This window comes from Alnus glutinosa, chromosome 8 (genome assembly GCF_958979055.1).
Source record: "Alnus glutinosa chromosome 8, dhAlnGlut1.1, whole genome shotgun sequence".
Taxonomy (NCBI): Eukaryota; Viridiplantae; Streptophyta; class Magnoliopsida; order Fagales; family Betulaceae; genus Alnus; species Alnus glutinosa.
This window is the reverse complement of record NC_084893.1, coordinates 254,921-279,936: the sequence shown is the minus strand read 5'-3', so window position 1 is coordinate 279,936 and position 25,016 is coordinate 254,921. Positions and strand designations below refer to the sequence as shown.

General features: G+C 35.9%; 3 protein-coding genes across 9 annotated transcripts; all 3 read left to right on the top strand.

Annotated features, from left to right (window-relative positions):
* The first annotated feature begins 202 nt into the window (after positions 1 to 202).
* LOC133874815 (magnesium protoporphyrin IX methyltransferase, chloroplastic) lies at positions 203 to 1,941 on the top strand. Its single transcript, XM_062312677.1, has 2 exons — positions 203 to 872; positions 1,317 to 1,941. The coding sequence occupies exons 1-2, from the start codon at positions 306 to 308 to the stop codon at positions 1,722 to 1,724; spliced, it is 975 nt and encodes a 324-aa protein (XP_062168661.1). The 5' UTR covers positions 203 to 305; the 3' UTR covers positions 1,725 to 1,941.
* Positions 1,942 to 4,290: 2,349 nt separating this feature from the next.
* Positions 4,291 to 6,912, top strand: LOC133875986 (protein MHF1 homolog). Of its 2 annotated transcripts, XM_062314278.1 has the most exons (5): positions 4,291 to 4,514; positions 4,642 to 4,713; positions 5,693 to 5,773; positions 6,399 to 6,593; positions 6,695 to 6,912. In XM_062314278.1, exons 1-4 carry the CDS (start codon positions 4,394 to 4,396, stop codon positions 6,545 to 6,547), a joined length of 423 nt encoding a protein of 140 aa, XP_062170262.1. In that variant the 5' UTR covers positions 4,291 to 4,393; the 3' UTR covers positions 6,548 to 6,593; positions 6,695 to 6,912. The 2 variants fall into 2 exon arrangements, with proteins under 2 accessions (XP_062170262.1, XP_062170261.1); XM_062314277.1 differs by having other exon boundaries at positions 4,293 to 4,514; positions 6,399 to 6,912.
* A 7,276-nt stretch (positions 6,913 to 14,188) lies between these two features.
* LOC133874620 (protein MEI2-like 1) lies at positions 14,189 to 24,574 on the top strand. 6 transcript variants are annotated; one of them, XM_062312486.1, is made up of 16 exons: positions 14,189 to 14,204; positions 14,690 to 14,759; positions 15,405 to 15,558; positions 15,734 to 15,779; positions 17,020 to 17,364; positions 17,935 to 18,365; positions 18,461 to 18,619; positions 18,786 to 18,902; positions 18,982 to 19,133; positions 19,446 to 19,528; positions 19,624 to 20,049; positions 21,888 to 22,536; positions 23,207 to 23,291; positions 23,379 to 23,447; positions 23,598 to 23,777; positions 23,866 to 24,574. In XM_062312486.1, exons 3-16 carry the CDS (start codon positions 15,481 to 15,483, stop codon positions 24,016 to 24,018), a joined length of 2,973 nt encoding a protein of 990 aa, XP_062168470.1. In that variant the 5' UTR covers positions 14,189 to 14,204; positions 14,690 to 14,759; positions 15,405 to 15,480; the 3' UTR covers positions 24,019 to 24,574. The 6 variants fall into 6 exon arrangements, with proteins under 6 accessions (XP_062168470.1, XP_062168471.1, XP_062168467.1 ...); XM_062312483.1 differs by lacking the exon at positions 14,189 to 14,204 and adding an exon at positions 14,276 to 14,593 and having other exon boundaries at positions 14,696 to 14,759; XM_062312484.1 differs by lacking the exon at positions 14,189 to 14,204 and adding an exon at positions 14,276 to 14,593.
* Positions 24,575 to 25,016: the final 442 nt, after the last annotated feature.

Below are 25,016 nucleotides of genomic sequence, written 5' to 3'. Positions count from 1 at the left end.
AACACGAATCCAAACCCAAAGGGAGGGATCCCGTCGGTCATGCCAGTGCTGGATGGGCGCCGACGAATGAGAGTTCAAGACGAGTCCCTTGAGCTACCTTCTTTTTTTACCTTTGACGTTACTGGGGATTTTACTGGCTTGAGTAGCTCCTACAAAAAGGCGGGACCCGCGAGAATCAGAGGAACTCCCGCGTTCTATCTTATCCAGGAATCAGGATAGCCTTATCAGCTGCCAAAAACCTTTACACGTATCCTCCACCGAAACTCTCTTTGTCTCTGTCTCCTCTCCGGTCCGGAGAGACCAAAATGGCCTTCTCAGCTTCCCTCTCCGCTCCAGCTCGCTTCCACAACCACCCACACCTTCTAGCATTCTCTCCTAAACCCACACCAACGATAAGACCCACCAAGCCCACAACCCCATTCGCCATCCCACCTCTCTCCACCGCCGACGTCGCTGCCACCTTCGACGGCACCACCGTCGCTGTTATAGGAGGAGGCTCCGTCGCCGCCCTCGCTGCAGCGCTCTCCCTGACGGACCCAGAGAAGCGGCGCCGCCTCCAGGCCGAGGAGGTCGGCGGGGACGACAAGGAGGTTGTGAGAGAGTACTTCAACAACACGGGATTCCAGAGGTGGAAGAAGATCTACGGCGAGACTGACGAAGTGAACCGGGTCCAGAGAGATATCAGGGTCGGCCACTCCAAGACCGTCGAGAATGCCATCAAGATGTTGACCGATGAAGGTTCGCTTCGAGGTGTCACTGTGTGCGACGCTGGTTGTGGGACGGGTTCTTTGTCAATTCCGCTAGCCAAGGAGGGCGCCATTGTTTCGGCCAGCGATATTTCGGCTGCTATGGTTGCTGAAGCCGAGAAGCAGGTGAGTGTGTTGGCTTTGGTTTAACCGTCGTAACGGCTTTTGCAGTTGCGGCCTTGCAGTTGCGGGTGAGGTGGATTTTGTCTGTGTGGTGTTTCAGCTTTCAATGTTATTTTTTTAAGAATAAATATGTGTTTCAACTTGGTAAAAAAGTGAGTTATTTGGTCATTTTGGTGTTTGGGGGGCTTCAGTGAGAGACGAACTTAGACTAGATGCAACTTTAGAACTTTATAATTGTTAGGGTGGATCAAAATCCTTCTATTTTGACAAGGTAAAGTTGGATTCAGATCTATTTCAGTAGGACTGCTCAACCATGGTGCTTGAGAAAATGCATCATAATCTACCCATCATCATGTCAGCTTTCTGTTCTTGTAGGAGTTCTACAATTGGTCCAACTGATGCAGCACTTGCAAACCTTATTTGTTTGTGTTTTAAATTTAATGGCAGGCAAAGGAGCAGCTTGTAGCAGGCAAGGATGAGCTCTCGCCGGCACCAGTGATGCCAAAATTTGAAGTGAGCGATTTAGAGAGCTTAGATGGGAAGTATGACACAGTGGTCTGCCTAGATGTTTTGATTCATTATCCACAGAATAAGGCAGACGGGATGATTGCCCACCTTGCTTCATTGGCAGAGAAACGATTGATTCTGAGCTTTGCACCAAAGACATTTTATTATGATCTACTGAAGAGAGTGGGAGAGTTGTTCCCAGGGCCTTCAAAGGCAACGAGGGCATATCTCCATTCAGAGGCAGACGTGGAGAGGGCATTGCGAAAGGTTGGGTGGAGGATAAGAAAGAGAGGCCTCACCACTACACAATTTTACTTTGCAAAGCTTGTTGAGGCTGTTCCTGCATAATGAGGAAGAGAGGTTAGATATAAGTTTTGTCGTAGATCTATTTGCTCTGTTTCTAGGAACAGTTAGGAACTTCCTCCAACTATGATGTAAAGCCTGAGTTTTTCCGTGTATGTTTGTTATTCTCTGCTTGTATTAATGGATTCATACAGTGTATAGCAGATGTCAATGTATTAAACTTTTGATGCAATTTGGCAAAATATTGTGGTGTTTATCTGAATCGTCTATCCTATCATTTGCTGACATTCCAAATACCTCAAACGCACCCTGCTTAATTATATGCCTGAAAACTGGTGCTTATATTTGTTGTGGTCATAATCCTACTGGCCTTTATGACCCTGTACTTGAGTACACCTCTCCTCAAACGCACCCTGCTTATTTTTGTTGTGGTCATAATCCTAGAGGGCAAGACATTTACTACCACCAGAATGTAACGAGTCTTAAGATGAGAGACGTCACTCAACTCAATCTCCTATGGCGCAATCCAGTGGTAGAAGCTTGAGGATTGTCAAGGAACAATAACAACAATGTCTCGTCGGAGGAGATTAAGTACTTATTCTTCAAAATTTTGTATATGTGAACAACAGTCTATTTGTCTCATAACTAATGATTTCTTTGTTCTTTTTGCTCATTCTAGTTAGGTATTTCTTTTTATATACATCATATGTATTTAATGGCACTTTACGCTTTTAATAATGTAGAAAAATTGAATGGTCCGTCCCCTTGAATGTTTTCGGAGTATCACATTTCCTTCATATAAAAAAGAAAATGATACAAATTCATTCCCTACTCATCTCATTTTCAAATCCTTAGAATCTATATTGGGTCCCATAAATTCAATTGTAGATTTGAAACTTTGTTGTATGAAGATAGGTAGGACTTTAGGACTGAGGTAGGACTCAGTTATTTCGTGACTGGTGTTGAGAATATATATGACTGTTTACACAATCTCCAAAATTGAAGGACTGTTGCGGTGGCCGCCGTTTTACGTACACGATCTCCATGATTCAAGGGTTGTTGGTCTGAGTCATCCTGGCTGATCATACTAAGCTGGCTTACAGATACGTATCGATTACTTACAAATAAAAAAATAAAAAGTCTCTAAACCTTACAAGACTCTGGATCTCATAAATATAAAGGGAAAAGGAAATAGGGAGCCTCAATGCATTCTAACAGTTTAGCTAGTAGGAAAATGAAGAAAGGAAGAGCGGAAGGAAGAGGTTCTTGTTGATCCATGTGATGAAGTATTAAAAAGCAGCCTGAAATCTTAGGGAATGGATAGAGTTCCAACCTTAGCACTCCAAGTAGAAGACGTACGTGATAATAGCTAGCTGTTCACGTTTTCTTCTTATCTTCTTTAGTCTTTAGGCCAAGTCCAAAGTCCCAAGTTCTATTTGTCAACATATTTATCTTCTTTTTAGTGTTTTACGTTACTTTTAGTAGTTTAATTGTAGTAGTCTTTGCTTGATATGTTGCTTTCATAGTCTGAGTCTTGGTAGTGTTTCATTTATGTATTGCATTAACAATTCATTTATGAATTGTTTTAGTGTTCGGAGAGTAGTATAAATATAGAAAAAAGGGTAAAGAAGATATCGTAGAGAATTATTAGACAAAGGAAAAAAAAATTATATTTAGCCCCTTAGTTTTCATCTAATTTGGATTTAGCCCTTAAGTTTTCAATTTAAAAAATAAGGTATTTAGGTTTTGTCTAAGTTTCAAATTGATCCATCTATTACTTTACCATCAAAGTTAACAATTTTTCATTTGTCACATGCGTTTCATTTGACACTCTAAGTTTCATGTTAGCACCCAATACAATGTCAATGACCATGTCAGTATTAAAGTTAACTGTTTTCCATCTAATGTTACAAATCTAGAAGATTAGGATGACGAAAGAGATGGTTTTTGTTTTTAAAGTTGGATCTTTCTTTTTTCTTTTTCTTTTTATGGCCTGAGGGCTTGATTCTTAATGATGTGATATTGATATTAGGTGCTGATATGGATGCTGATGTGTCAATTGAGACACACATAAATTATGACAAACTATTAATTTTGAGAAGAAAAAAAAAGTGACAAAGGGGCCTATTTAAAATTTGTGCAAAACCTAATGACCATATTCTTGAAATTAAAAACTCAATGAGTAAATTCAAATAAGTTAAAAATTTAAGAACTAAATATAATTATTCCCTTAAACAAAAGCTTTTTTGGAATTTGTCTTCAGCCCTACTTAGATTTACTTGTCGTCTCTCCTACCAGAAAACAATTAATATTATCCATATATTTATGTTATTAGTTGTGGGGTTCCATCACTTAGCATATTCTACGACTAATTTAGCATATTCTATGATTAATTAATGATGATATCACTTGATTACATAAGTCAGATAACAATATATAAGAAATAAAGTGTTCTAATTCCAACGAGTCGTGTTTAAGTTAGAATTGGACCCAAACCGAGTTTTTGCAATTTTTCCAGGGTATGATTGGGCCCATCCTATAAATCTTACTGGGCCGTTTAAAAGAAAATGGTGCCTCCAGATCCAATTGAAGGGCCTGGTCAGTGTGCGAGGCTGTGATGTAAAGAGAACGGTGCGTTTCGAGGGCCACTCCCATTCCGCGCGCATTTCCGCAGAATAAATTGAAATGCAAAAACCCTAGCTTTGAGTTAAGCAATGGAAGGAGGTGGTGGTGGAGGTGGGAGCGACTTGGAAAGAGAAGAAGAAGATGACTCTGTGAGCGAGGTCTTGAGAGATCGGTTTCGCCTCTCCACCATCTCTATCGCCGAGGCCCAAGGTTCTTTTCCATTTTCCATCCCCCACTGTTTGCTTGCTGAGGAAACTCGGCAATTGAATCGTTTTTGTGCAGTGACTATACGGTGCGTTTACTAAATTTCTGTGTTTGATTTATTCATTATGTTCAGCCAAGAGAAACGGCATGGAAATATCTGAACCCATAGTGGCTTGCATTGCCGATTTGGCCTTCAGATACACAGGTTTTTTTTTTACCACACAAAAGTCCCCGTTTCCAAGCTAATTACCGTAGTTATTTATTTATTTTTCCTTAACTTTGTCTCTTTAGTAGAATCCGTGATATTTTCTCATTTTATGAAATTTAATTCCATTTTCGCACTCGTTGCACTAACACTGCCATAAATAAAGTTCATATAAAGTTACTCTAATGACATTGAATTCTATTGATTCTATTGAATTCACCATGAAGCTCTTCTTGTCAAATTTAGTTGGGGAATTAGGATTTGAGTGTTTGATTGGAAAGGAATTGTTGATTGAGATATGGGTCTACTGAGAAGAATGGAGATAATTTTGCTTTTACTAATGACATTGAATTCTATGGATTCAAGAAAAAAAAAAATTGCTGACTTGGGTACACCATATATTGAAATGAATAATATGAGCATGTACCGGATCTATTCTAATTTGGTTTGTTTCACTAATGAGCGCTGCAACTGTATCATACATAAGTATCAATTTTCACCTGCTCTTTCTTGGAGTAGTGTGAAATGGTTTAGGAAGTTTTATCACGTTATTGAATTTTGTCCTGCATCTATATCATTCTTGAGTATCTAGTCTAGGGTATGCTTATTAGAATATTAATTAAATTATTAAATTTATTATTTCCTATTATCTTAAGCTTTTGAGATAAGTAGTAATTTAACATGGTATCAGAGCCAATAGTCAACCTTGTCTCCATCAACCTATCAGCTGAAACTTTTGGGGACAGGTGGTGATTTAACACTACTAGCTTAAAGAGTAGCATTAACTAATTGTGTTACAAAAGAAACAGTGAAATGAACCTTAGAAGTCAGAACAAAAATCTATTGGTTGCATATAATTCACCTAGAACTCTTTAGGTGATGCAAGAATGTGTATTATTCTTGTTATTTATGTGCTTTAATCATTTTTGGGGGTGCAAAACGTAATTTAACTAACGAGAGAGTTACTTCTACATAGCAGAGCAGTTGGCGAAGGACCTTGAGCTATTTGCTCAGCATGCTGGTCGTAAATCTGTAAACATGGAAGATGTCATACTTTCTGGTGAGTTTTCTGAGTCCTGATTTGCAAGGACTACCAGCATCACTAAAATGAATTATATTTGTTGATCATTTTCTTTTATAGGTTGACTATCTATATAACCTTCCAATCTGCCTGAACTTTAGAACTAGAATAGAAGTCTCTGCATTTTTAGTGAAATATAAATGATTCGTTTTATGTCCAAATTAGATTTAAAAAAATATAATAATGTACAAAATATAATGTAGACCATGAAATGAGGATCCCGATGCTTTAGAACTTGGTGGCATTAATGCCTAGCCCTCTGCAATTTGCCACAAGATTTTTACCCCGCCCCCCCCCCTTTTCTGTTATTAACTAAGAGGCCGTTTGGCCCGACGATTTCGCATGCCAAAATTATGTTTTTAAACAAGATCAAGGAAAATGCATTTTTAAAAAGACACGACTTTAGCAAACGTTTAACTGTGTTTTTAAAAAGCGTGTTTTCAAATCGCACGTTTTGAGACAGCAAAACCAAATGGACCCAAGTTCTTTTCCCCCTTATGGCTTCCTCTTTTTTCTTTATTTGTTGTGTGTGGAAAGGAGGGGGGAGAGATCACGTTTTAAGTTCTTTGAATGTGCTAATACTAGTACCTCAATTTGGTTTCAGCACATAGAAATGAACATCTAGCTACCTCATTGAGGTCCTTCTGCGATGATCTGAAAGCTAAAGAACCCCAATCTGAGAGGAAGCGGAAGAAGACGTCAAGAAAGGAAGACAAAGCAACTACAAATGTAGTGCATATCCCCGATAACTAAAATCAAAGCTCAAGCTTGTCTGGATTTTGGAAAACACCTTCCTTGTGTAAATGCTCATAGTTCCTGATTAAGCGCATATGATAGCTTAGCTTGAAGTTGAAAGTCAATTAGGTTATAAACTAATCATACCATTATCATTCTCTGCAGAGAGCTGTTTGATGTATCACTTAGATTTTTCCTATAAAGCATGGCAATCGGCACAGATGGGATGGTTAGGAAAAAGTTGCACTGGGCCTAACATGAATACATTCAGATTTCATGAGACGAGTCATGGGCAGAAAAAGTGTAGAAGGAATAAGATAGGAAATGTAAAGGGGCTTTTCGATAGCTAACAAATCAAAGGACCATGATGTTGTTAATGTTCTCCTACTCCCGTAGTTGAAGAAAGTTGATGCAAGTGGGGTATATACCACCCTGGACCAACTGAAAACGATGGGCCAGTAACAACATATACTATAACCTATTAAGATCATGTCTGGCCCAATACAACACTAGAAGTCTGGATCGGTAGAACCATTTTCTTTAATGCCATTTCCTCTCAATTTATGAGACAAATCCTCCAAAATAAATTTTTTACCTTCCTTAAAAAGTCCTTTTTTTAGTTTTGTCTCGTGGTTCCTGGTTGTGGTCTTACTTTTTAGGCCATGAAAAGTTGTAAATGTTTTGGGGCGAGTCCAATGGCAAGGGCGGGAATATTTTCAATTTAGCGTTTGGTCACGGTATGGAATCTTGAAATTCGAAACAGAGAGAGAGAGATGGCGTAATTAGCTGGTTGGTCGGGATTTGGTCAGGGGGGGTGCGATAGAACTGGAGAAATACTTTTTTTTGGCGGGATCATGTGATAGAGCAGACCAATCAGTCTGGAGTGGAGTGGAGATAGTGTGGTTCAGTTTCTCAAAGCCTTTTCCAGTTCTGACAAGTTACACCCCTTCCTTTTACAACAGGTGCCACGTAAGTATTCTGTGTCTGGCAAAACAAATTCCCAAAAAATATGTTGGAGTTTTATCTTGTTAAAAGGCAAACAACATTGTGTTTTTTTTTTTTCATGTCAATTTTAGTAGAAAAAAAAAAAAAAAAAAATTCAATTTTTGGGGAAAAACTGTCCCTTTGGCACGCACATTAAACAGTAGTTGAGACTTGGCGCTGTTTTTCCATGTTTTTGTGTTTTACCTCTTCAATGTATATTTTCTTGTTGCTTGGCCTAGCAATTTCAGAACCTAAACAGCACTCAGGACACTTGAATTCTTGTCCCGTTTACATCTGGGTCCCAATGTACAGGGAATTCCATGATCCACAATCACGTGGCCTTGGTACACACAATTCTAAATTCTACTAGGGGAGTGGGTGTTGGGAGTTGCCACGATTGGGATGAGAAGACCTATCCATGTTTCACATGTAGCTGAGCTAGCAAGGTCTCAATCTGTGGGGTTAAGAGTCTCTTTGGCAACAGAATATCATTCTGATTTTATTTTTTTCAAAAATAAATATATTTATTTAATTTTTTTAAAAAAACAAATTATATTTTATTCTACTTTTTTTAAAAAGTTAAACCTAAATAAAATAAGAATTCAATTCTGATTTCAAAAATTCAACACCCAAACGAACCATTTGGTTGGTTCACATGAACTCAGGATTTGTATTTTCAATAATTTATTATTCAACTTGTTGATAATTAATAAAAAGATAAATTACTTGAGATCTGTTCGAATAAGTTGACACTATAAAAACTCTTACATTTTAATCAGCAAAATTGTTAGTGATTGAAACATGCTCAGCTTTATTCGAAAATGAAGCATGAAACATGTTTAGGTCGTGCCAACTATAACTTCAATGCAAATTTTAGTTTTGTCTTAAATATAAATGAAGCATGTTAACTTTGAATCGAAATTTTTTTACCGTTAAGACTAAGATGTTGGAATTACGGTGCAATTCAAACATTGTAAGTGTAGGGATTATGGTTTAACGTTTTTTGCTCGAAACCTGTTAAGAATTAAGAGCCACGACATTAAATTAAAACGCACCTCTCCATTATCAAATTTATGCACGGGTGGTCCAAAAATACTGCCTTCCTCCGCCTTTTCAAATGAACCACTTCGACCATGAAAGCCCATGCTTCGAATAATAAAGCTCCCACTGCAAGACGACACGTGGCCGAACACTTTATGGTGCCAAAGAAACTTGTCCGGTTGTCCCTCCGCCATAAATAATGCCCATTCGCCTGTCACTCTCATGCATACAACAGCTGTGGATCTAACGGCCACGATCCCACCCGTTCCACGTGAACCTTTTTTTTTAAAAAAAATTTTTAACCAACCGCATTCTCTACTCTCTCTCTCTCTCTCTTTCGCTTTCGCTTTCGCAACTACCGTCCGATTTGCCGGAAATTTGCTAGAAGCTGCAACGCTCAACCTCCTGGCGTACGTAGCCGAAAACTTACAAAACCTTTTTTATTGCTGAGTTGCTTCCAACTTCCAAGTAAAAATGTACGTGAAGTCATGGCCACTTTATATATGTGGTGGCGTTTTTTAACGTTTAAACAAGCATTATTTGGTCGGTTTAGATTTTCAATTTAATAACTCGATACTTAAAATTACCGAATTTAAAATGTGCGATTTAAAAAATATAATTTTTTAAAATATAATTAAATATTTGGTGAAGTCAAAGTTTAACCTTTAAAATCGTGTGTTTATAAAAAGCACTAAATTGCATAAAAATCTACATTCTTAATTCGCAATGTTTTTAAAAATAAGCTCACAAACGACATATTTTCTGTGATTATTTGGTTTAAAATCGTAATGCCACACATAGTCTAGTCTTTTTTTCTTTTCTTTCTATTTTCTTTTGGGGTAGGAAGTGGAGATCGGGATCCTCTCAATTTCAAGTGAAATTGACATCGAGACTTAATGGTCCATATTAAATTTCAAATTTATAAGGACAATTTTGTCTTATTAAAAAAAAGTCATTTTTGTCTTTTTGTTGGTCTTAGGGAGATATTGATTTTTTTTATTATTATTATTATTTATTTATTTGTAGTTTGAGAGGAGGATATTGATAATTAAGTGGTAGTTTAAGAGATATATATGTACTTTTTCTAAAAATTTACATTTTTAATTCGCAACCTTTTAAAAACGATCTTACAAACAACACATTTTCTGTGATTATTTGGTCTAAAATCGTAATGCCAAACATTATCTAGTCAATTTTATTTATTTATCTCTCTTTTGGGTTAGGAAGCGGGGATCGGAATCCTCTCAATTTCAAGTGAAATTGAAATTGAGATTTTATGGTTCATATTAAGTTTCACATATTAATGTTGTATATATTGTCACATGGTAAATATATTAACAAGCCATTTAAAAATTTTAAATAATATAATATCATGTATATTATTAAATCCAACAAAATAAAATATAGACGATATACCACCTATATATTGGAGAAGCAGAGCCATGATTGTATTACTAATCGGAAAACCTATGTTTTATTAAGCTTCACATGTGATGATGAAGTCTCATGTTTAATAAAACCAATTATTAACATAATTAATATAATAATGCTGTACCCAAATTCATGAAATTAATTTCTGGACCAATATAATATAAAATACTCAACTGATTCGGATTTACAAATTCTATAAATTTATTTGGATGGTGACATTAATAGAAGAAGCAGATATACCAGAATTTACCTAAACATATGCAAATTCAGAAAAGCTTGTGTTGATAATATCCAAAACTAGGGCAAGTCTTTTTTATAGCAAAATTTTGGTTCCAACCAGAAATTAGGGATACGAATATGCCTTATTGGGGGGTTACGTGTCCCCTCTTTCTCTCTCTCTCTCTCTCTGTCTCTCTCTCGTATGAATGAATATGAATGATTAGATTAGATTTATTTTGTCGTGTACAACATTGTCACATGGATCATTAAGCATATGCTCGACGCGTGGGGCCTATTCAGCTCCAGCTATTTTATGTAGCTTGCGAAATAAATTGAACCCACGTGGCATCCCTTTTTTTATTTTATTTTATGCAACTTAAACTTATTTAAGTTATCTATATATATAAAAAAAAAAATATTAAAAAATAAACTTATTTAAAGTTATCCTCCCACCCATTAGTGGCCCTTTAATTATTCATTAGAATTTAAGGATGGGGATTAACATAATATTTTTTTTTTTAAAAGAAGAAGTTCTTATTATTTATATTTAGTATTTGTTATTGTGCATCCTGTAAATCTACGTGGGGTTGATATCTCTTAAAACATCGTACTCGAATTTTCAGAAAATGAGATAGAGGATCCTAAGACTCGATAGACTCGGAGCTTACATGTTTGGACACCTTAAAATTTAAGCTCTCAATTTCTCTAAAATCCAGACAAATAATTAAAAAAAAAAAATCTCAATTCATAAACATGCATTATTTACTGCAGGAGAACTCGATTGCATCATATGTTTTGATCGATCTCTAAAATGTAACCTTCCTTATCATAACATAGCCGAAATTCACTTAGTTTGTAAGATTCAGTTATTTTAAGCAATATTTAACTGTTGATGCTTCTCTTATGAGTCAAATTTTATGAATGGCTACCACTCCTTTGCGAATTTCTTACCTCAATTGCTTATTAGTTTAATCAATAGTCCATTATTGTATTTTTTTTTTTAAGAACATATTCCATTATTGTTTGTAGTATAACTATTGAAAAGCATATGAATAAGCAAGTAATAAAACCATCACTTCCGACCAACAGTATTATACTACGAGTATGATTAAAATTGGGTTATGAAGCTTAATATATAAAAATTTACACCAAACAAAAAGTTAATTTGTTTGGTCTAAAATTCTATGAGTATTTCTTTTAACTTTTTTACTGAACTAAAACGTATTTTTTGGAAAAAAAGAAAAAAGAAAAAAGAAAGAAAGTAAAAAGTAAAACTTTTAATAACTTTAAAGGTCATATTTTTCAACCCAATTAATCTCAATCCAACAAGATGTTGATTAATAAAGCTAGCTCGTCGACCATTTGACTTGAGAGGCATAACTCCCCAAATGGTGCGCATCTCTAATCATTGTATGATAATGATTAACACCGAAAATTAAACCGGAGTTTTGACCGGAGCGGCGAGGATGGTGGTAGGCTATTGGGTGAAAGAATAAATAATAATAATAATAAGCACGTGGATATTCCAAAATTATTTTACTAATAAAATTCTGGTAGTTTAAATAAAGTTCACGAGTCCCGGTGAAAATACAAAACAAAAAAAAAAAAGAAACTCCCAGGTCCCACCTCTTATAAAATAAGTGTTATTAAATACGAGAAAGTAAAAGTCGTTCGATCATTTTTTCCCTTACAAAACTTAGAAAAGGTTGTAGTATATCGGGACACATACTATCATAGCTCTGAAGTTTCTGAAACAAAGCTTTTGAAAGCCCAACTAATCGCTTGAGGACACGTGTGGGTGCTTTTTTGAGTACAGCGAATAAATGCTTTCCCAACACCGTACGCTGCAGCGTTAGCAAACTTAGCATTCAAATTCTGGTGTCACTCTGAAGAAAATAATGGCTCGGCCTTTGATCGGCTCGGCTTGCCGACTCCCCTTTTTAGTTTTAGCTCATTTTTTATTACATGCGGCCGGTCTCACTCATTCTTTTGTTTGTTTTGCTTCATTTTAACTCTTTTTTTTTTTTTTTCTAAAATTAATTAATATAAAATAAATGCTTTTCTTTGGTTGGACTTGGACAAGTGACTTATTTTATGGCCTGCCACTAAAAATAATTACGTAATTTGTAATTTTAATTTGGCTTCTCTTCAAAGCAAATTTTAATCTTTGCCTATTTGAACAATGTGATATTTTTGGTTATTTAATCACCGAATGCACGTCAAATTCTTTTTCCATTAGAAAAACAGGGGTTAATATATGTCATAGTTTTAAATTCCGACTAAATTTACGTCGAATAGAGAGTCTAACAACCTATGATATATTTTACGGATTGTTTCTTAGGAAGAAAAAAACCTATAATATATGATCGGAGAGTAACAAATTAGGTTAAGGTATTGCGACAATGAAATGTATTTGTGTCCAAATTTGAGGTCAGGATCATTGACCCACTTAATGCTAATTAAATGTGAAAAAAGAAAGAAAGAAATTGTTGGTTGAAATCGAGAGCCAATTTCCTCAATCAAATCAATATAAACGAATGGGTATTTTGCATTTGATTGAAGCATAAAAGGAAGAAGAATGACGAAGACGGCATTTAAAAATACAATAAAGTTAAAAATGAGAAAAATAATTGTCAATTGTAAAGGGGTTAATCTTAAATTAATTAAATCTCTCTCTCTCTCTCTCTCTCTCTATATATATATATATATATATATGCTTCAATTATAATTTATTCTTGGAGTAGACAAGTGGAAGGACCTTTAACCTTAACTTGTATTAAATGGAACATGTTGCTATTTTGTTCACAAAACTCAAACCATTTCGTACACGACACTCACCTTGGAGAGTTGGAGTATTCGGAAGGATATGAGGCTGCACTACATTGTATCCCAAATTTGTCCAAATCTTCCTAAAACTAATAACTCCTCCATATTAATGCAACTTTTGTACGAATACCTTTACCACTCCATGGGAAAACCTTCTCCCGAAGCTATTACCACAACCTCTCATTGAGCTTATGGCCCCTGACCAAATTGACCTTCTACAAATCAATATATATATATATATATATATATATATATAAACTTATTACATTTGCACTATTACTTCGAAATAAATACTCGATTTAAAGTTATGTAAAATTATTTATAATCTCGCATTGTTCATTTTGAATGATTGCTTTAAATAATGTGTTGAGTAAATTTATTAAACCAATGCTTTACCTTTAACCAACTCATAAATTAAACAAGTGGCATGAAATTGATTTTTTATTTTTTATTTTTATAAAAAAAAAAATCACCTACTTCCAACCTTATACTAGATAATTTTAGAGTTTTATTTTTTCCACCCTACAAAGAATTTGCTGTTAATTAGGAGAAACTTTAGGCTTAGAGCAACATGAGAGGTGGGTTTTTTTTTTTTTTTGTTCTTTTTTAAGAGACCACGAGGCGATGTTTTAAGATAGGAATTTTCTACAATTAGTTGTTCGAATTAGCAATTCGGTTAACCTCACATAAAAAAGCTCGGCATATTTGAGATAGGTGAATCTAGTAACTTTTTTTTTTTTTTAAATTAGAAAATTTGGTGTCTGTGTTATTGTCAACTCACCAACAAGCAGTTAACTAGCTTTGTTTCCTTCACAGCAGTAAATATATATATATATATTTTTGTTTTTCAACAAAGTTACCCAATAGGGAACAATTAGCTGGTATATTAATCTTAATTAGTTCATATTTTATTAGAGAAAAGTGACTGGGCAGAAAAGAATAACGGATGTAATTTGGTGGGATTGTGATGCAATCGTGGGGTAGCGAAATTTTCATATATATATATATATATATATATATATAGATGACCGAGTCGAGCGAGCCGGAGAAAAAGAAAGCGAGTCCAGAGAGGAGAGACGAAAGGATAAGGCCCTGGAACACCTTAACACCGTTCTCCTCCGAATCAAAAAAAGTCTTTGGTTTTCGAGGAACGGGTCAGATTGATTTGTTTCTCGTAAGTACTAAACTCCCACACACACACGACCCCCGCGCCTATTTCTTTTGTCTTTTGTCTTCTGTCTTCTTTTTCGAACCCAACTAACATCCTCTCTCTCTCTCTTTTTCTAAAACTCTCTCTCTTTCTGTCTCTGTTTCTACCTCTAAACGGACCGGCGAGCGAAATCTCGCCGGAATTTCGCCCATCCCTCGTCGGAAGCTTCGGTTTTTTTTTTTTACTACTACGACTCCGAACTTCTCCGGCAGAGGAAATAATTTATTTAAAAATTGAGGTTTTAACAGAAACAAACAAAGTAAATATTCGGCGTCTCTGTCTGTCTCTCTCTTTTCAAATTCTCCTTTTGTTTGTGGTTGTAAATGATAGCTTGCAAGCAATTGCCAGTGCAGGTTCTAAGAAAAGCTGCTCTCAGATCTCTTTGTTTTCTCTCTCCCTCTCTCTAGCTCCTTTACTTTCCCTCTTCTGATTTTTTTTTTCTTTCCAAGTTTTAGAGAGAGAATGAGAGCGAGCAAAATTGGACATGGCAGTCAATGCTAGAGACTTCTGTGATATTAGGTGAAATTCTGTTCTTAATTGGGTTTCCTTCTCAAAGCTATGTAATTTTTATTCTATCTGAATTTTCTCGAAGCCGCTATGCCTGATCTTCATATTTTGTTGTTGATATTCTCTCTTTATTTTTGTTTTCTTTATTTTTTCTTGTTAATCCTTAGAATTTGAGGTGAAGACATGAAATTCAATTTTAAGTTTGATTGTGCAAAAGTTATTATTATTATTATTATTATTATTGTTTTGTTTTGTTTTTTTTTTTTTTTTTAATGTGGGAAGAGTTGAGTGGTAGTTTTTGCTTAAAGTTTTAATTTTGCTTAACTTCTATTCCCCCAACTTTTCTTGGAAAACAAACGAGGCAATTACGTTTGGTCGTTGGTAGGTAAGCAAGAGGTTTTCGGTCTCTTTCCAATTGTCTTTTTTTTTTTTTTTTTTTTTTTTTTTTTTTTATAAATAAAAAAAAGGAGAAAAGCCCCTAAGAAATTCCCCCTCTTTGTTTATTCCACTTTTCCCTCCCTTCATTTCTCAAATCATTCCCAATTTTGATGGGTGATTCGTGTTTGTGCCAAATTTCTGATAATGGTTTTTGATTCTGCTTTTATAGTCTCATGAAATAGCATCTGTGGAGTAAATGACCCTTGAATTGTTGTTCAGATGAAGAGCCATCCGGCCTGAGAATCTTTGGAGTTTTTCTTTCTCTTGCGAGCGTTTCTGTTTTGTGAGTTTCGGTATGCCATTTGAAGTAATGGATCATCGGGGCGTGTCTGCCTCGCCTCACATCTTTGAAGAAGTTTCTTTTCCTTCGGAGGTATTTCTTCTGAACATATCCAGAACTTTATGCCACTATTTATTTATTTATTTTTTCCAAATATGCTGCAAGCAATTTTGCGTCATTTTCCCCCCCCTATTCCAGTCATTTTCTCTTTTTTATTGTTTTTTCTTTTGTTTTGTTTTCTAACTTGTTGCCAACTTGTATTGGACAGAGAGAAGTTGGATATCAGAAACCCAAAGGCATGATTCATCACCGAGGTGAGAGCCATTCAATCATCTATATATTACTAGTCAGGGCAATCTCTTGAAATTCACGTGCGAATGCAGATGAACACAATTCACAAATTTCCATAAATAGTTGCTATTATTGACTGATCGAGTTAGATAAGACAGAAACTAGCATGTCCCATCGCAATCTCTTGAAAAATTAACGTGTGAATGCAGATGAACACAATTCACAAATTTCCATAAATAGTTGCTATTATTGACTGATTGAGTTAGATAAGACAGAAACTAGCATGTCCCATAGATTCTCGCATTGATTCAGTTGGTATACAACAAATCACAAGTTTAAACTGAAAGTTCTTTGCAGTTTAATGAAAAGTTGGGAGTTTTGCGGACTTGTGAGGTGGTCTTTGATGTAAGCAATTACAAGGTCAATAAAGTCTATCAAATGAATGCAAGAACTTGATCCATCATGTGGAAATAAATGTGTTGCACTGCCATGCATCTGTAAATTGACCCGACTGTTTTTATTTTCTTGAGCACCTTGTCTGCTCCAAGCCTTGAATTGGCCATTTGGCCTGTTAATGAGAACTGTAAAAGTGTGTTTTCCTCGATGAAAGATGATCTTTTCATATTATTACAGTCTTCCTCATTGGGAGATGATCTTTTCTCATACACTACTATTATGCTACTTTGCTTAACGAAGGTAACTTGGACTTCTTTCTGAGAATTTTTAATTGCATCTGCATTGATTTATAAAATACGTCTAAGCAAATTCAATTTGTAATTTTTTCTTGAGCAACGATTTTTTTACAAGATCTGAATTTGGGGAGTTCTATGGTCAATGGCTCAGTGGCATATATGTCCCAATATATTAGTATTTTGCTTCGAGATTAGTGACTATTAATTTTAGTTTTAGATGCCATGCAAATCTAGAGTTTATGAATCTGTTAATGGTTGTGGGAATAAGCAGTCTTTGTTAATTCTTCTTCTTTTTTTCTCTTACTCGTATGATTGCTTTATCTAGTCCTTTTTTATTGATCCATATTTCATTGTGGTGTAGTTGTGATGAGAGTTGTATTGGAAGAGTTTAGCTGACAGCTTGGTATCTGATTAGAGCTCATAGTTGTGTGCATCTATAGCATGATCCAATTGATATCTTGTTGCTTTTTTTGTTCAGAGTGATTAAATAATTAACTAAAAGTTGCTCAATGCTTCCTGAGCAAATTTTTGAGCATGCTGGTGCTCCTCTTACTGTTGGGTATTTGTTCAGCAGGAACTAACGGAATGGTAGCAATGCCTGGAAACATGTTGGATGCTTCATCACGCCTGGAAAAACTTTTGCCTATTGGGGCACACTTGGTGGATTGTTTGAAACTGCCACAGTCAAATCTACTCAGAGACCAAATGGAAAAGCTTTGTGTTGGTGGAGAAGAAGGCATTACTGGTTTGTCCAATGCTTCACAGAAATCTATGCATCACCAGATGGAATCATGGCCAAATGTGTGCATGCAGCCACCTTCTCTTAGTTTGAATGGAAAGAGGACTGTTATTAATGGCAACAAACGTGAAAGTGTTCTGTTTTCAAGCTCATTGTCTGAAATATATAGTAGAAAGTGTAAGGTTGCTTTTCATGTTTATCATATGCAATTCATACTTTGAATGTGGGTAATAATGCATCCCCCCCCCCCCCCCCCCCAAAGTTTGGTACTTAATTAGTCATAACACCATAGCTTCATTAATTGTTGGTTTAATTATTCTATTTCTAAACATATACATAAAAGATGCTATAAACTTCACTGTTATCAAGAGATATTTTTTCGATGAATGAAAAAAGAGAACACAAGAAAAATAGAATATGAGGAGTTTAGTAAGGAATAAGTTGATGAAGATCAAAGAGATCACACAACTGGTCAGTTGACCTTTGTCGTAATAAATTTTGCTATAAGTTCCACATTTTACTTGTTTATCTTATCTTATGAGAAAGTTGCCGCTTGTTCATAAACTACGTTCAAAACCTTTCTGAAACTTCCTTGGACTGTATGATTTTGCACGTTTTTCTAGTTCTACTCTTTTTGTTTTTGTTTTTGTTTGATTATTATTATTATAAATATTTTTTTAAGCCAATGACTGCTTTTGCATTAGCTTGATATAATGGATATATTCCTTTGTGCATACTATCATGCAGTGGGATTGTTCGGAAATGAAGTTTCATCTCATCAGCCTGCTAATGCTGTTGCTTCCCACCATCATGAAGAACCATTTGAATCTCTTGAAGAAATTGAGGCCAAAACGATTGGAAATCTCCTTCCTGATGAAGATGATCTGTTTTCTGGTATGATTGATGAACTTGGATGTAATACTCATGCCAATAGTGGTGATGACTTCGAAGATTATGATCTGTTCAGCAGTGGAGGAGGCATGGAATTAGAAGGGGATGATCATATGTGTGTGGGGCAAAGAAATCCTAATTATATCAGGGGACTTTCCAATGGCCAGGGGGGTTCTAATGGCTCAGTTGTTGGTGAACACCCTTATGGTGAATACCCATCTAGAACACTTTTTGTGAGAAATATTAATAGCAATGTTGAAGACGCTGAACTAAAGGCTTTATTTGAGGTGCGTATTACTCCTTTTTGCCTCAGTGTTCGATTAGGACTTCATGCAACTGAGTCACAGCAAGTTCAATTGACAACTGCATTTTTTTTTGTCAGCGACATGGAGACATTCGAACCCTCTATACAGCCTGCAAGCATCGTGGGTTTGTTATGATTTCTTATTATGACATTAGGGCAGCCCAAAATGCAAAGAAAGCGCTACAAAATAAGCCACTGAAGCGTAGGAAACTTGACATACATTATTCAATACCGAAGGTACGGTGATGGCTTTTCTGCCACTTCTGGTGTATGCTTCATGCTGTTTTGGTGGTTATAAACACTTCACACATTATCATTGATGTGATCATCATCATTTTTCTACTTGCTTTTGCTTTTTACAATTATCTGATACTCTGTTGCTTGATATTTGCTGATGCTTTAGGTCAATCCTTCTGAAGGAGATATTAACCAGGGTACCCTGGTGGTATACAACCTTGATTCTTCTGTTTCAGATGATGAGCTTCGCCAAATTTTTGGTTTTTATGGAGAAATCAAAGAAGTAATTCATTGTTGCCTCCTTCCTCACTTGTATAAAGGGTGGTACGATATTTATATCATATGCATTTTGTGTTTTGCAGATCTTTGATACTCCACATAAGTGTCACCCCAAATTCTTAGAGTTCTATGATGTTCGAGCTGCAGAAGCTGCTCTTCGTGCCTTGAATAAGAGTGAAATTTCTGGGAAACAGATCAAGATTGAACCAAGCCATCCAGGAATTGCAAGATGGTGGTACTTTCTATACACACTCAGTTCCTCTTATTTCTTAATAGCCATCATTAAAATGATATTAATTTCTGAGGGGGATGGGGATCCTGTATCTGTTTCCCCTCAATGGCCATCAACATAGTTTTTGTGTTATATTACGGATTTGTTCCATTGTGATTTTCGTACTATGTTGTTCTTTAAGTTTGTGACCGATGAATGGAGGGATAATATTTTTCTGGATCTTCTTGATCCGTTGTTACTGCATATTATCTGTTTTATGTATTTGTTCTTTGTTTCCTGTGATAGTATATATATGAACTAAAATTCTTCTTGCAGTTTGATGGAACAGTCTGAGCAGGAGCAAGACGGACTTAATCTTTGCCCAAGCCCTTGTGACAAGTCAACATCTGGACGCATGGGTATGATTTCTGCCTTTTAAAGAATTTCTGCATCAGTTAGGGTCTTCTTAAAACAGAAATACTTTTTCTTGCCCTAACTCAGTATTTTTTTACAGCGACCGGTTCTCCTGGGGTCATAACATCTAACTGCGTGGATAATGGATCTATCCATGGTTTACATTCTGTATCCCGATCACCTGCGAGTTCATTTATTGAAAATGCATTCCCTCATAGGAGTTCAAGCGTCCCGAACAACTTGCCCTCTCCGGTTGGAGTGGCATCCATTGGAAAACAATTTGGCCTTTGTGAGTCCAACCATTCTCTGAATGAAATGAAGTTTGCTAACCAATGCATTCCCAGTTTCCATCCTCACTCCTTCCCGGAGTATGATGATAGTTTAGCCAATGCTATTCCATGCAATTCTTCAAGCAATATTGCTGATATGGCTGTCAATCTCGGTCCTAGAATGACAGAAGGAATTGACAGTAGGCAAATTCGCAGAGCAAATTCGAACATTCACCCATTGGAACTCAATGGAGGAGGTAAGTTGATTATATGGTCCTGTTGTCTGGTTGAAGTATTGACTTTTGCTGCATATTTTAGATTTTGGTATCTGGTTGACTTCTGTTAGGGTAGTGACGGGGAGTCGTCAAACATATTTCTGAAGCGAAAAATTATGAGCCCTGCGGGAATGTAAGCACGGAACAAATTACAATATATAGGTTTTCCACAATGCATGATGTTTTTGATGCATCCCATATAAGAAATTTATAAATCAAATATATGCGTTAGACATGCCCTAATCAAATTATCTTTGTATGCAACTATTTTTTTAATTTTAATTTTTTGTAGGTATGCAACTATTTTAGATTACCTTGTGAATCATTCAGATTAAATTTAATAAACTGACAGCAAGTCTTCAGATTACATTTCTTCTTTGCTTGATTTTGGGTGGTTTGAAGCTTGAACTGATAGGTCATCTTGGGTTGCAGTTACTCTTGTGGTTCGCATTTCAGATTTATGCAATTCTAATTGCAGTTACAATTGGCAAGTAAATTTAGTAATCTTAAAAACATTTCCTGGTTTCATTTCTTGTCAGTCCATAAGGGCTTTTGTCAAACATGCACAATATGGATTTGCTTTTGTAGCCTCATATTGGTGATTGATAGCTCTTATAGATACTTTTTTTTTTAAAAAAAAAAAGAAAGAAGAAGAAGTTAGTAAGATCCATTAGAATAACTTAGTGGTGTCCTCTTATTGTTGCTATTAACCTCGAAGTGCCTGTACCTAGCAATTGGCAAACTGGTCTGCTTGAATTTGACTGTTGCAAAACTCCATTCCCAGTCGTTTTAAATCTGATTTTTCGAGGCTTTTCTCGTTATATTCTTTAATTTTCTTTCCTATCACCAAAACATCCAGACATAATTAGAATAGTGAGATTTTTAGGGATTTTTTTTTTTTATAAGCATTTCATTATCATTAATTAAGCCCAAATGGGCGCAACCCTAGTACACATAGAGTATACAAAGAAAACCCCTAACTAGACAAAAAGAACAAAAATTAAGCAAATTTGCAAAATTAGAAACAAGCAAACTATGATAGGCAGATATCCAAGTATATAAAGCGTTGAGCACAAACTTCCGCAGCTCTATCACCAAAATCTCTACATCTTTAAAGCTCCGAGCATTCCTCTGTCGCCAAAGACACCACATTAAGCACAATGGAGCCAACCTCCATACGCCCATAATTGTACCACGCTCATCCTGTCCTCCCCCACTAACCAACAAATCAATCACCCGTCTAGGCATAACCCACTCCACACCAAACAGGTTAAGAATGGAACTCCATAAGTCTCTTGCATTACTTTGTCATGTTAAAAGCTCTTGAAGTTAGATTGAGTTCTCAGTTCCCAATTGTTGTGGATTTTCAATGTTCTGACACTATTGTTTGTATGCTTATTTTAACAATAGAATGATATAAGAAATGGGAAAAAACTTACATGAGAAACATGTTTTAATGTGGTTCAGCATTTTGCCTGTCAACAGTTGAGATGAGAATTTAGTATAGTAGCAGACTAATTATGTAAAGAATGCATGATAAAGGCTTGCAATGTCTGATATCTGAAACAAAGCCTTGTTAAATTTGCTTACTGTTATTGTCATCTCTTCCTAGCCTAACATCATGTTAGCACTCTTTGGTGTAAGTCTGATTTGCTACAACGGAATTTAACCTGTAGTGAGTTCTAAATCATTACAAACTGAAGTCGGATTTTTATTTAGTTTTCTTAACATTTTGGATGTAGGTTGGTTGTGATAACTGTGTTTTAATTTTATTATTTATCCTTTTGGTGGTTGGGTATTGACAAAATGTTTCTCTATAGTTTTTGGTTCTTCTGGAAATGGGAGCTGTCCCCTTCATGGACATCAATACACGTGGAATAATTCCAACTCATATCAGCAACATCATTCTAATCCCATGATTTGGGGGAATTCACCATCATTTGTCAATGCTCTTCCTGCTCATCACCTTCCACAAATGCCTGGATTTCCTAGAGGATCGCATCAATTGCTGAATACGTCCCCTATGCATCACCATGTTGGATCAGCTCCGACCGTAAATCCCTCCCTCTGGGACAAGCGACATGCCTATTTAGGGGAGTCTCCTGAAGCTTCTAGTTTTCGCTTGGGTTCTCTTGGGAGTGTGGGTTTTCCTCATGGTTCTCTATTGCATCCCATCGAAATTTCTTCTCGTAGCACCTTTTCTCATGTTGGTGGAAATTGCCCGGATGTGTTGACAAGTGCTGGGCAACACTCTCCCCAGCAGATGTGCCACATTTTCCCTGAGAGGATCCCGATGATTTCAATGCCAACATCTTTTGATTCTCCTAGTGAACGCGTGAGAAACCTTTCTCACCGTAGAAATGAAGTGAATTTTCATGCCGATAAGAAACAATATGAACTTGATATTGACCGCATATTGCGTGGGGAAGACATCCGCACTACACTGATGATAAAGAACATTCCCAACAAGTATGTGAATGATCCTTAAAAATATGTGGACCTTTCTTTTCAGCATTTTCTTCTATCTATTAATTAATTTCGCTGCATTTTGTTCTGATGAATCTTTCCTTTGCTTGAACAGCATTTTTAGTTTATCTTGATGTTTTTGTAGTCTATAAACATACTCTGTTAAGGCATCTGTATAACCAGTTTGGCATTTTATTGGTGCGTTTGGATGTTGAATACGAATATTATTCAAATACACTGCGCGAATTACGAGGTTTGACTTTGTGAGATAAAATTTGTGAGATAAAACACACCATTATGACTCTGTGAAGTCTTCATATACAGTCTGATATATATATATATATATATGATATACTGCTAGTGTTTTCCAAGCAGAAAAAAGAGGTGACGACCAAAAGATTAGGGGCCAATAGGGGGCAGAATATATATTTGGGTGTTTTGGGAAAGGGTATGTTTGTTAATGTGTTTTTTAGGGTGTTTTTTGTTTTTGGTTTGAAAAAGTGTTCTTATGTGACATAAATGTGAAAACAGTTTTGAGTGTTTTTTATTATTTGTTAATGTTTTTGTTTTGAGAAAAGAAAACAAAAAAACAAAAAAAGAAAATTTTAACGAAGGAAGTGTTTCTCTCTCCCTTTGTTCTTCTTTCTTTCGGTTGACTTCATTTTTTTTACAGGTATACTTCTAAGATGCTTCTCGCTGCAATAGACGAGTACTGTAGGGGAACCTATGATTTTATCTATTTGCCAATTGACTTCAAGGTAAGTAAATTTTTTGATGCATCAACTTTTTTGGGGTGATAAACCTCGTTTATATTCCTTATCAAATTTACCAATACTTTTTAACAGAACAAATGCAATGTGGGCTATGCGTTCATCAATATGATTGATCCTCGTCAGATTATTCCATTCCATCAGGTTTGATTTATGAGTGATTCGACTGTATTTTGTGCTACGAATATGCTCAGAATGATTTGTTCATACGTAACATCTGGAACAATGTGTTTTCGTATGATTCTATTAGTTGTTGGCAAGAACATACAGGATTGAAAAGCACATCTTTTGCAGGCATTCAATGGCAAAAAATGGGAGAAGTTTAATAGTGAAAAGGTGGCATCCCTTGCATATGCTCGAATTCAAGGAAAGGCTGCTCTTATTGCTCATTTCCAAAATTCAAGCTTGATGAATGAGGATAAACGTTGCCGCCCTATTCTCTTTCATACCGATGGTCCAAATGCGGGTGATCCGGTAGAATATCATGATGCCACCTTGTATATCATGGTTTTTTGGTTATTTTTCTTCATGACCGAACTGACTTAATTTCTTGCATCTGCAGGAGCCCTTCCCCATGGGTACCAATATTCGATCAAGACCAGGCAGGCCTCGAGCTAGCAGCACCGAGGAAAACCACAACCAAGGGAACCCTTCAACTTCTGCAAATAGAGAGGAATATTCCAATGGATCGGATTCTTCAAAGGACTCCGATTGAGCAAGCCGATCTGCCTGAGGCACTAACTTTAGAACCCTGTATTGGAGTACAAAATCACATTAACCCCAATTGTTATATCAGACCTTTTCTGACAACTTCTGGCTGTAGAGAAGCACTTGTGCAAGATTTTGGAAACCAGTGCACACAACCAGACCCAAGTGACTTACTTCCTAAGTTTCTTTGTTTCACTAATTTTTTCACATTGGGGGCCTTATATAGAGAATCCCTTAAGCAGAGGCTCCAAATTTTGGCTAGTCTTGAGTGAACAATTTTACTATGGACATAAGTTCCCAAGGGATGTTTGCCCACTTTTATGTGCAGTTCGTGGGGGCGCTTGGCTGTTTTTGTTTTCAATTATTTATGTTGATATTCCTAAATTAATCTCCCTTTTGTTTTCTTAAATTTTTTGTGTCTTTGTGAGATCTGTTTTCGGGTCTACCCCGAGTGACGAGTGTGATTGCTCAAGGAGAGAGAATGTGCAAAAAACGTATTTGATTATTGTCATTGAAATTTTGAACTGCTACTATGAATGAATATTCTCTTTTCTACCTGATTATCTCCTGCTTTTCAACTTTGACTGTTTGCTAGTCTAGTTCATTGTTGGATCAATTGTTCCATTGGTTGCAGAAATATGGAATCCCAGAGCTGTACTATGTAAAGAAGTAAGGGGTGTCAATTTGTGATTGCGTGCCAGTTTTGAAGTGTTGAGATATAAATATAAGATTATATAGATTAATATTAAATGACTAATTTAATTAAACATGTTAGACCTATTAACCTTAACTAGTTAATTTCGTATTAAGTTCGAGAGTCATGACAAAAAATTATCAGCTTTATATGCTGATAGTTGAGTTCGGATCATATCGAGGCATAAGTATAAGACTATACAAGTTAATTTTAACTCAACCTATTGAATTAGATAAGTTAAACCTCTTAATCTTAACCCGCCAATTTTGTGTTGAGTTGGTATTGAATTTGTGAGTTAAGATATTGAAAAT

What these genes read in the sequence shown, in the direction of transcription:
- LOC133874815 (XM_062312677.1), top strand. Translation starts at nt 306, where the DNA reads ATGGCCTTCTCAGCTTCCCTCTCCGCTCCAGCTCGCTTCCACAACCAC. An exon ending in TTGCTGAAGCCGAGAAGCAG is followed by an intron (nt 873 to 1,316) that starts GTGAGTGTGTTG and finishes ATTTAATGGCAG; the next exon opens with GCAAAGGAGCAGCTTGTAGC.
- LOC133875986 (XM_062314278.1), top strand. Translation starts at nt 4,394, where the DNA reads ATGGAAGGAGGTGGTGGTGGAGGTGGGAGCGACTTGGAAAGAGAAGAA. An exon ending in CTCTATCGCCGAGGCCCAAG is followed by an intron (nt 4,515 to 4,641) that starts GTTCTTTTCCAT and finishes CATTATGTTCAG; the next exon opens with CCAAGAGAAACGGCATGGAA. An exon ending in GGAAGATGTCATACTTTCTG is followed by an intron (nt 5,774 to 6,398) that starts GTGAGTTTTCTG and finishes ATTTGGTTTCAG; the next exon opens with CACATAGAAATGAACATCTA.
- LOC133874620 (XM_062312486.1), top strand. Translation starts at nt 15,481, where the DNA reads ATGCCATTTGAAGTAATGGATCATCGGGGCGTGTCTGCCTCGCCTCAC. An exon ending in AACTAAAGGCTTTATTTGAG is followed by an intron (nt 18,366 to 18,460) that starts GTGCGTATTACT and finishes TTTTTTTGTCAG; the next exon opens with CGACATGGAGACATTCGAAC. An exon ending in TTTATGGAGAAATCAAAGAA is followed by an intron (nt 18,903 to 18,981) that starts GTAATTCATTGT and finishes TGTGTTTTGCAG; the next exon opens with ATCTTTGATACTCCACATAA.